Source organism: Sinocyclocheilus rhinocerous, unplaced genomic scaffold (assembly GCF_001515625.1).
Source record: "Sinocyclocheilus rhinocerous isolate Xijiao unplaced genomic scaffold, SAMN03320098_v1.1 scaffold2754, whole genome shotgun sequence".
NCBI classification, from domain to species: domain Eukaryota; kingdom Metazoa; phylum Chordata; class Actinopteri; order Cypriniformes; family Cyprinidae; genus Sinocyclocheilus; species Sinocyclocheilus rhinocerous.
In genome coordinates this window covers 260,203-272,329 of record NW_015634251.1, presented here as the reverse complement: position 1 = coordinate 272,329, position 12,127 = coordinate 260,203, and the positions used below count along the sequence as shown (strand labels likewise).

The 12,127-nt window shown below is 35.1% G+C and overlaps 1 protein-coding gene across 1 annotated transcript in view; it reads right to left on the bottom strand.

The window, feature by feature from the left end:
* Positions 1-7,487: 7,487 nt before the first annotated feature.
* rnd1b (Rho family GTPase 1b) overlaps positions 7,488-12,127 on the bottom strand; it is an 11,940-nt gene continuing 7,300 nt past the window's right edge. The window contains exons 3-5 of the mRNA XM_016559326.1: positions 10,889-10,998; positions 10,410-10,544; positions 7,488-9,482 (exon numbers count right to left, since the gene is read on the bottom strand). Coding sequence (XP_016414812.1) covers positions 9,237-9,482; positions 10,410-10,544; positions 10,889-10,998 — 491 coding nt within the window. The 3' untranslated portion in view covers positions 7,488-9,236. The remainder of the gene's footprint in view (positions 9,483-10,409; positions 10,545-10,888; positions 10,999-12,127) is intronic.

Below are 12,127 nucleotides of genomic sequence, written 5' to 3'. Positions count from 1 at the left end.
GATAGAAAATGAACAAACAGAGCATAAAACCTAGAATATTTATGCAACACTAATTTGTTAACATTCTACAACTAATATCAAGAATAATACTGGTGATTTGTGTTCAATTTGAATTATAGTGGGGTCCAAATATCTGGAATTCAAAATATATTTTAAACCTGGAAATGAACAAAGTTTTAGGATTTTAAAAACAGAATGTGTTTTTAAATAAATAAAAAAATTATGATGTAAAATAAATATATTCTGCACTATTTCTAAATCACTAATCAAGGTTTTACATAAACTTAAGACATTTTTACATAACATATTATTTTGTAATGAAAAATCTTGCATTCAATTAGAAAAATTAAAAATAATAATATAAAAAATGTCAATATCCCAAATAAAAATATGATTTTCTCACTCAGAGGCCTAGACCTTCTTAACCCTATACAACCATTAAAATCATGACGGTTGAAAATCGGCTGAATTGAGATTTAATTCAGAGTATTAAAACTATTTTTAATTACTAATTAATTTAAATGACCAAGAAATCATGTTATCGCATGATTTTCCCCATTACAAAAACATTCCTCAAATTTGTGTCATTCATATTTGAAACATTTTAAGACAAGACGACAATTAATTCATAATATTAATTTTATATTATATTGTATTTAATAATGAACAATTTCATTTTCTCAGTTTTACCCGTTACTGTAAGAAACAAAATATTTAGATTAATTTTCTAGTATTTATGAGAAATTTATCACAAAATATTGTTATCATTATTTTAACTTTTTATTATGTCTTTTATTTTCAGTATTCTTAAAGTCTATTTAATTTTAAAGTCTATGTACAGGGTAATAGTTGCTCTGTGGGGTTTTGAATCATTTTTGTTACTGTGGTAAATGCAGGGCACATGTTACCCTTGCAGCTCTGCATGTCTGCTTCATTAGTCTGCCCAGAGCACACAGACGCTTATGGACCTTCACAAATGGAGTGCCAGATCAAATCACCCTCAACCCAGAGAGGGCACAAAAGAGTGCCTGCTGACCCTGACACGCCGTAGTAAGACAGAGGCAGTAGTGATGGCTGCTGATGATCTGGCTGGGCCCTGCACTGCGGCAGAGACTGTGTGTGAGACAGGGAGAGGGTGGAAGTGTCTGTGGGTCTGCTGCAGAGGCAGACGGCTCATCAGTAATCAGAGAGCGATGCTCGCTTTCCCTCCTCAGGAGGTGTGTGTTCACACACATTCAGACAAGGATAAGAAACCCTAACTGAAACAGTGATCTGGTTTTTAGGATTGCAGCTCATCGTTTTTTCAGAGACACTTTGAGAAAAGGTGCATTATGGGATGCTGAGATGTTTTTACACAAGACCCACCTGTCAGAGCAAGATCATGTCAATAGGCTCTATCAGCTAAAAATGTTGCTTTTGACCATCCTACCCTAGAGATGTAGACCTTGTTGACTATATCCAGCAATTAAAATCATACACCAAAGTCGTATTTTTCACATTATCTGTTGAATCAATATTCAATTCAGTGTATTTAAAACACTTTTTTATTTTTTCTTGCTGTTTTTATGAATACTTGAGGTGCACAAAAGAGAAATGTAAAATATTTTTATAAAATAAAACATAAAATATATTTTTCATCTATAACTATTTTAAAACTATTAATTCATATTAATGGCACAAAAAAAATCCAGTTACCACCTGATTTTACCCATTACAAAAATGAACATTCCTTACATTTTTGTTATCCATGATCTGAACCATTTCTACAAGACAGGAAGGCAATAAAATTAAAATAATCAATAATTAATAGTGAATAATTGAATGTTGAAGTTATTGACCAAATATTATTAAACAAAAAAATATTTATTTTGTTTTATTTATGGATTATATAGTATACATCCATTACTAACAATATTAATATTATTGAATCATTATTATTAACTTTTACTTTAAATATAATTTAAAAGTCTATTTAATTTGAATGATTGTTTTATTGCTAGAAAATGTTTGCTAGAAAAATCTCATTTTTCAAAGCATCTTTGTGACTCACTTTCATATCTTATAGACTCAAATGCGTGCATAGCCTACTAATAATGATTAACTATTAATAATAATAATAATCATTACATAACTATAAATGTAACTTATGAGGGCAATGTCATTGCAACAAGCAAATGATGTAAAATAAGCTACAATGGAAACAAATCCGTTTCCTACCCAGCAATTTTGTCTGGTTCTTAGACTGTGCCATGATGCCTGTGGCCCTAAACCATATCTGTTCATAGCCGAGTGAGCAATTCCTTTCCCTGTGTCTGTCCAGATGTTGGCCTAATTTGATATGACTATCAGCGTATGCAGTTACAGCTCCCTCTCCATGCGTATGTGTAAGTATATGCTCCTGTTTTGTGCTAGCGGACACTAGAGCGGGCTGAGGTGAGACTGGACCCTTAGGTCCTTGTACGTTCACTGCATGTGTCTAGCATGGCATTTAACAATAACCTAGATCCTTCTAGCATGCTTTCATAAGCGCTGTTGAGTGGATCAAAAGCACCGCAGGTGTTCAAGAGGTCAGAGACCCCGTAAACTCACTGATTTGAAGCAGGAGGGCAGTGCTTTTGATAAACTCCCACACTGACATCACTGGAGATTTTCAAAGTTGTAAATAAAAATTATTGGAATACATTTTACAATACTATTTTAGTCTTTCTATTTCAAAATTTTAATGTTTAATTCAATGGCCCTTTACTGGGAAATAGAGATCATATATGAATAGGAAAAAAGATTGTTCTGATGTAAGTCTGTTTTGGGTCAGTCATAAAGCTCTGTCAGAGATGTTTACAGTAAGCTCCACTGCTTTTACATTTTTTTCGATGTAAACATGAGCTAGACGGACATCTGACCATTGCACCTCGTCTTGCGCATAAGACCCTGTCAAAGTCTCTTAAAGGCGAGTCATTTCACTCGGTGGCCATCTTTGACACGCCTTGGAGGCAGCTATTTCAGTCATGCAAGTATAGCTTCTATCTCTTTGAATGAGGAAACATATTCTTCAGATCTGTTTACTGAGGTTACAATTAGCCTACATTTCATATTTGAAATCACCAATGAAATCTGATAACACCTGTCTCTACAATTTTGTTTCTTCTGCTCAAATAGTATTGAAAAAGCTTGTTTTTAAGGCTAGACCAGCCAATATTATTACTAACCTACTGTATAAAGACCTTATTATTCGCCAGAGAAATGAGCGTGCAGCCATCTTTAGAATTCTGTCTCTGAATTTCCGTTTTTACGGTAGCTGTATAGCATCTCTGTAGTTATTATCTGGTGAAGTGGTTACCTATTGTAAAGTTAAAGAAAGTTATCATGTGCATTATTATGTTCAAAGCAAATGTCATAACAAATGTCAGTAGACTAGAACAATTTTAAAACAAGTGGAATCATTCATAAATTTGTACGACCTTACCTTATATAGCACACGTATGTCTGCAAGATGTCTTTTAAAGATCGCTTGATCTGGAAAGCATCTGGTGTGTACAAACATCTGACAGACGTCTGTAAGACAGCTAATAAACGTCTATTTGACATCTGATGAAATGTCCTATAGACGTATTGCAGAGGAGCAAACACTAAAAAATATGTCTTGCAGATGTAAATGCAGACATCAAATAGTCGTCTCTGTGATGTACATGTGCTATCAGGGTGTGCAATTAATGGACACTTTACTATCCCATGAGGCCAAGGGAAAGGATTTCTGAATGGCAGTGAAGCGATGCAACTGATGCTGGTAGGTCATGTGATAGTAACAACATTGTGGATGTAGTACGAGTTCATACTACCCATATTCATACGATATAAAACACACTTTTTAACGGTCGCAAAGTTTGTTCAAATTCAAATGTAGTATATTCAGACAGTATGCGATATCGGGCGCACAGTGACTGTTTCTATAGCAAACAGATCTTCTAACGGCAGTTACATGATGAATTTACCAATTAGCGATTGGTTCTTTTATTTAGAAGGCAGGAGTGTTCCGCCTTATTGCGAGTTGCACTTTCTCCCATTCATGAGTAATATAGTGCACACCAAGCCTTTTTGGCATATTCTTTTCATCATTGTGTAGCCTACTATAATAAATGACTCTTGTGTTTTTAAGAGAAAAAACAAGTTCTGTGTGATCATCCCCTTATACCTGTACAATAGCATCTTACTGGTAAAAAGATGAAACACCGTCGCTTGTGTAAACAGCACTTTTGTGTATTTTCCAGAAAAGGTCAATCGGGCGATTTTATGGCAATTTACCAGGTTTAATGTGTAAATGGGGCTAATAGCCTAATGTTACTTGCTTTTTTGTATGAAATTTACTAGCATCTTCTGAGTGAAAATTATTTCTGCACAATTTTGTAGTGTGTTTGAGTTGAACATTTTAAGTCATGCTAGTCCTCTGTAGCACACTAGATTAAAACATTGTAATGCTCAAAAGGTAATTTCACAGATGGTCAAGGGACTTAACGTCTGCAAATAGCTCTGCTATAAACTAGCATCACGCTAGCACTTCTTTAATCTAATGTTCTACTTTGTTGGATAAGCCTTGAGAGATGTTGCTTTCATAATGGAAAGCTCATTTTAGATGCGCCCAATGAGTAACTTCATTATGGTTGTCTTTGTAGAGCCGTTTCCCAGTGAGATTGGAAGCTGGGCTGTGTGGATGTCTCTTGGCTGCTGAGTCGGGGTCTCCACCTCCTGGCAGCGTTCCTCTTTTGGACACTGGCAACAGCTTGTGTCCCACGCCCCTCCCAGATGTTGTGTCTTGAGACAGATGTGCACCCCAACTCGATATCCAAGGAATCTAGGTAAGTATGTGGTTAAGGCGGGAGATGTCTTATACTGGCTGATATAATGGAGGAACGTGCCAACACGACAGCCCACCTGGCATCCAAACAGTCAATAAGGGACGCTAACAGAAGGAGAGCTTGTATTTTATTGATGGATTTGTGTCAACTGTAAAAATGCTACAATATTTGCTGAATGTAAGACAAGTAATCTCATTAATTGATAAATTTACCTACTTGCTTAACACCAAATATTAGAATGATTTCTGAAGAATCATGTGAGAAAACCAGAATAATGGCTGCTAAAAAAAATCATCTTTCACAGGAATAGATTAAATTATTAATAAATCCAATTAAAAAATATTAATTTGTATCTTTGATTATATAAATGAAGGCTAGGTGAGCATAAGACTTTCAAAAACAAAAAAAAATTTGATTACCTCATTTTTAACAGTAGTATATATTATAAAATTAAGCAGCCTTAAAAGTTTGAGTACAATATTACAATATACAATTATTTATGTAGATTAATAAAATGTATCTATATAAAAAGAAAAAGACAAATTAAGCATATGGCTTTCTTAGTCAAAGAAACACCATTTTTGGGCAACTTTTCGGTTTTCCTTGGCTGGAAATTAAATTCAATATTTTTAAATTCATATTTAAAAAGTATGAATACTTGAGTACACAAAATAAACAACAAAACAAAAAAATTTGCAACATGTAACGGGCCACTGGGGGCTTTTATAGCCTATACTGTAAAAAATGACCGTGAATTTAACGGTAAAAGACTGTAAAAATGCTACAGTAAAAACCTGTTAAATGGTTAACGGTAAATTCCCCTACTATATACGGTGAAAAAATGTATTGGACATTACATGTAATTTTACGGAAGTATACCGTTTTTGGAAGTGAAAAAGACCGTATAATTTACAGTGAATAACCGTAAACTAACATTCCCAGAATTCCCTGCGTTACATTTCAAATTTGATGTTTTTTTGTTGAAATAACTGTTTCTTCTTAGTTTTTTCTTATCAGTTTTGTATATTAGGGTTGTATGTTGCACCTAATGTTGTTAAATGAATGTTTATTGTATTATTTCAGTTTCATGTGTGTTACCATGATGGTGTTTAGTGTTTGTGTGAATGACACTGTGCACCTTCTATATATGTTATTATTTAAAAGCTGCTTGTGATGGGCTTTGGTTCATCATGTGACTTACTCGTCACCACCTGCATTTGGTGGTTATCAGTGTATTACAAAGGTACAAAACAGATTTCAGTACTTCAATAGGATGGTATATTAACAGTATTACAGTTAATGAAATTACGGTATTTAACTGTAAATTTAAGTTAAAACTGTAAAACCTAAAATGTTGCTACCGTATTTTTTACGGTAAAATTCCGGCAACCACTGCTGCCGGTTTTTTACCATAAATTTTATGGAATTTTTTTCATGTTAATAATGCCAATAGGCATTTTTCTAATTTGCCTTCACAGCAAAGGGTTTAAAATAAAATACTCAAATAAAAATACTCAAATAAAATACTCATATACCCTAAAGTCATGTGTGCCATACAAAGGCAAGCTTTATTACTGGAAAGACAAAGGGAGAAGTCATTTTAAAAATAACATTTTGAAATAAAACTGTGAGAAACACAAAATAAAATAGTTACCTCAATAAATGAATCCAAATAAATAGGACTAAGCAATTTTACATCAAGCACATCTTTGTCAATCCACAACAAGAACAAATATTTAATCTTGTGACATTCTTTTAAATGTCTTACAAAGATTACAAAACAGGATACATACAACTGAAGAACTAGAGGACATGCTTGAAGTGTATTTGTTCCCAATATTGTGCAATGGCAGCATAATGACTGAATGTCCATCTCCATCTGGATGCTCACATTACCCAGAACTTAAACAAGTAAATCAGCAGCTACAATGTCTGACCAGCCATGTGACATGTATACACGCTGTTTATACTCCCTAGCACCCAAAATTCATCTTCAGTTTCTTTATTTACGCAGTCACTAGACAATGCAAAAAGGAATTTGGTGTGTGATCACAGTGGCAGAACTTGTAAACTGTACAGTGGTGGACGAAGTACACAAATCAAGTACTTGAGTGAAAGTACAGATACATATAATAGAATATTACTCCAGTAAAAGTAAAAGTACTCCTTTTTCAATTTTACTCGAGTGAAAGTACAAAAGTACTTGATTTTTTATGTACTTAAGTAAAAAAGTACTGATAGATAGATTTATTTTGCAATTTTATATAGGCTACTTAATTTAATTTTATATTAGCACATATTTTTTATAATCCTACTGCTCAAAATACCTGGGATATTCCCAAAACAACCACTATATGGAGTCAACCGATTTAAAAGGTTTATTGAAAAGAATCAGTTCGTTCTTGAATCAGACACCGCTTCTGCGTGTCAGAGCACGTGATATATTATAAGGATTAACGATATGTTTTATGAAATGTAGTGAAGTAAAAAGTACGATCTTATGCTTTGGAATGTAGTGAAGTAAAAGTAAAAGTTACTCAAAATAAAACTACTCCAGTAAAGTACAGATACTTGAAAAATTTACTTAAGTACAGTAACGAATTAAAACTACTCCGTTACTGTCCACCACTGTGTAAACAGCCACGGCGGCTGCTCGCTTCTTCCCTTCCACCACTGATGATTGAACAAAATGAGAAAAATGTTGACTTCAAGTATACACAGATAAAGCAAAAACAATTATTTGAACAACAGTTCAAACATGGAAAAATATCTTTCATTAAACAGGACCAGCCTGTTCAGTTTTATTCCAAAAGTCGGCTTCCGTTTCCAGTTTGACCTCGCAGATTCACAAACATCAAAGCTCTTATCAGGTCAGCTGATCCATATATTTAAAAGGTCCAGTCTGAATTTTCTTCCAGTCCATCTGCTCCTCATGCATTAACCTCCCTTTATGCTCATGAACAGAACACTAATATTCCTATTTGGTTGAAAAGGAGAAGAAAAAAAAAACGTGTTGCACTCCAATGGTCATATGCTCATCTAATTACTTTAACAAAATCTGAACAGAGTCACAATATATTGGCTTGTTTTTACAGCAGTGCTGATGTATATCCACATAAATATACGTATGTCCACAAAGCAGTAGCATGAATTTATAATAGCCTTTTTTGTTTTAATTATTGCCACTGTACACACTTTGCATTATAAGCACTTGAACCATAATTATTGCTTTGTGGTGGAAAGCAGACTTCAAGATTAGCACTTTGCACAAGAAAACATTTTTTTTCCCATTGATAATCAAGTTTAGAAACACATTGGACGATATTACCCACAAATATTTCAGCTGCTAGTGCTGCAAATGAGCATGGAGGCAATGAAACGGGAGATTCTGCCGCTCGATGACAGAATGCTACATAAGATGCATGACAAACTACACCCAAGCTGGTCTGATCTTAAACATCTCAAACCAGGTGACTTAAAAACCTTCTTGCATACATTTTGGTTTCAGAAATCCTCAACATAATGCTACGGCATCTCTGGAGGTTATTTTCAGGAATGAAAGCTTATTCATCATGCCGAATTCGATCCTCGCAGAACTAGCACAGGGATCCCTTTGCAAATTCATGGTTGCCTACACTAGAAAGCAGCAGGAGACGTTAAGATACAGATAATCACTGTAATATGTACCCCAGTCACACCCATCCCATCTCTCAGATAGCTAATGCCTCTAAAAATAGAAGCGTGTATATATCATACAGTGTTCTAGTAGAGGAAAGAAGGGAAAATTGACTTTGGTAGTATCATAAATGGTCTTTTTACAAATATTTTTGGCCCGTTCCCCTCTATTCCTCCATCTTAGCATTCAGATATGGGCGGCTCCCACTACTCTGCAGCCAATTCAACTTGCGTGACAATGCCAAATGGGCCACCTTCACCTGTACATGACCCGGGCCTGGTTTCACAATTTTAGTGCATGCTGTAGGTATTTATTTTGAGACTTACACTAGAGAGCCTGTATTTATACATCGAATAACTTACATTGAACATTGGAACCTTTTTTAAACTAATTTGAAGTTTTACTCCGTTGAATCATTCCAAGCTTCAACTGGCACGAGAGCAAATCTCTTGATAACAAGGAGTGAACAGATGAGGCTGATGATCGAATCTCGTTTAAAAGCGAGATACAGTACTGAAAATACATATGCACTGTTGAAGAGCTCAGGACAAGGAGGACAGCGAGGCGTCCACTTGTTCTGAAAGGTGTTTCTTTGGGGGGGTGAGGAAGGATTCCACACGTCAATGATGTGGCAATCGGAACCCACCCCCCTTCCCCAGACCAAAGCGCAGGGAATGGTGTAGCTTTTGTTATGGGGGGTGAAGAGTTGCTCACATTACAGAGCAACTCTTGGCCTTCTCCTTTTTGAAGGTGGAGGAGAGGAGCTCGGACTTGCTGGGCAGGTGGAGCAGGCGTTTGGACAGCCGGCGGGTCGGGCTGGGTTTGGCGAGCGGCTGTAGCTTGTTGATGCAAGCCAGCGCAGCTGTGCGGAACACACTGTGGATGCTCTTCTCAGAGGTGAAGGCTGAACACTCCAGATAAGCCTCAGCGCCCAACTGTTTGGCCATGGCAGAGCCCTGTGATGGGAGATGAACAAACTCGGTTTGCCATAGTTTCTCAGTCTTACAAGCTACAGTGTTTCAAAAGATCCAGTTTATAAATTCAAAAGCTCTGTTCATGTCATCAATAGTCTACATAGGTAGTTGAATATTAATTCAGTGTACTAAGTAAAATAATTGTCTGATTTAATGATTTAAAACAGCAATTTATGATGTTCTTCCTTCCTAAAATATAAAGGACAGCTATATGTTTACATGTAACCATTTATATCAAGAGAAACATTTTATTAATATGCATATTGAGCATAACCATAACAGCATAATTAAATTGTCACTGTACTGAAGCCATAGCAAATTATTTAAACATTATCTAGCAATAAATGTGCATCTTCTTTTAATAATAAACTATTTGTATTATAAGATTTCAAAATATAAACACACAGTTCAAACATTTGGGTTGGTAAAAATTGTTATTAAATATTTTTGAAAGATGTCTCTTATGCTCACCAAGACTGGATTTATTTGATCAAACATGCAGTAAAAACAATAAAATAACTGATTCTTTTTTAATATATTTTAAAATGTAATTTATTCCTGTGATGGCAAAGCTGAATTTTTAGCATTCATGACTTGAATGAAATCATTCTAATAAGCTGATTTGGTGCTGAAGAAACATTTCTTATTATCAATGTTGAAAACAGCTGTGCTGTTTAATATTTTTGTGGAAACTGTGAGACATTTTTTCAGAATTCTCAGGTGACTATCAAAGGAAATGCATCCTTGCTGAATGAAAGTATTATTTACTTTATACTTACTTTATACTTTTATATACTTACCCCAAACGTTTGAATGGTAGTGTAGTTCAAAAAGCACTTTTACAGAGAATATTGCCTTAAAGTAAGCAAGATCAATGTGACAGTGCTAAGAAACAACTTGTGGCTGTACCTGCTCATGAGTGATGGGTGTTTGTTTCTGATTGGACAGCTCCATCAGCGTGCAGACGTCCGTCCGAAGGTCCGTCTTGCAACCAACAAGGAGAATACGAGTACTGGGGCAAAAGTCGAGGATCTCAGCCCTCCACTGCAAAGACAGAAATATGCAATTCTAAGCTGAATCAACTCTTGCAAAACACAGAAAACACATATTGTTCTGTATAACTAGGGTTTTGCATAACAGCGATTATCATAATCTGTGGTTTTTGAGTGCCAAGCACTTCTGGCAAGTATAGTGTGATAAATATTGCAGCCCAAAAATGAAGTACAGTAAGAAAACAAAAACAAATGAATCATTCATAACGTCTAAATTAAACAGACTTACTTTAAAGATACCCAACAAAACATATTACAGTGAAGAAAGCACAATGATAAGCTCCTGATAATCAGGGTCAGTGCTGGGATTGAATATTAATAGGAATATCTAGTTACCTTCTTAAGTCCACTGTCAAAGATATCTGGGCGACTGATGTCAAAACAAAGGAGCACTGCATCCGAGTCACTGTAGCAGAGGGGTCTCACATTATCATAGTATGGAGATCCTGAAACAAGAGAGAGAGATGCTACTGAATAGGAAAGCGCAATTCAGTGATGAGAGAAGAATGCTTTCTTCCTTTTAAACATGCGAGAGTTACAATTCTTTTAAAAAAAACATGATCAAATGTTCTTTCTGTTGAGTCTCAAGTGCAGTTTGAGTGTCCTTGACATATTGTTAAAATAATAAAATGCCCAAGACAGATGAGAGAACAACCACCTGGTTTCACAACACATTTAACTTTCATATGACGCATTTCAGAATGAAGCTGTTGATTGGGTGGATTTGTCTGTGCCTGTGTCGCCTTGTTTAAGTCGGCAGAAAACAAAATGTCATTTCAGAGGTGGAATGTTTTTCAATGTTACATTCCGATACAAAGTTATGAAAGCATGCATTTTTTAGAATAACATTCATTGATAAAATCTCACAGTAAACAAGGAACATTAACAAAATAGTCAATTTTAGTTTCACATCTTCAAGTTTTCAATACATTTGTTTGGATAAATCAAAGCAACAAAGACCATTTCAAATGCTTTTAAAAATATGAATCATGACCCTGCATTCTGAATCACAAAATAAAAAAATTAAAAAAATTAATTAAATGACTAATGAAACTAAATTTTACACCATTTAAACTCTAGTAACAACTACATTCCATCCATCCATCAATCTATTATTGTTTGAATAGTGTAAAATATTTGGAAGTTACCTACATTTTATTTATAAAAACGTTAGTCTAAATTAATATATTCATATTTTAAAGATCAATCATAGCTTTTACTACCGAGTGCTTGTGTATGAGTCTTTAAGCTAGAAATGAAGAAAAGCAGATCTGATGAGTGTGAATGTGCTGTATAAATCTGCAGCAGAATCAGACAAAGGCCGGAGGTACAGCTCCCCTGGTCATCACTTCATTTCCAGTCGGCTCAGCATACATCCTGTTAAAGCCCTCTTCCTCTCACTGCTTGCCATATTGGTATTTTAAAGGAGAAGAAAATGACAACTGAGCTCTAAATCCTCATTGATCTATGCGTCTCGCTCTCTCCCTCAATTTCTTTTTTCCAGTAGATTATGCAACTGGAGCGATGAGGCTGGGGTAGGCACTTCCTCTCACTCTTGCTCAGAATCCTTAAGTA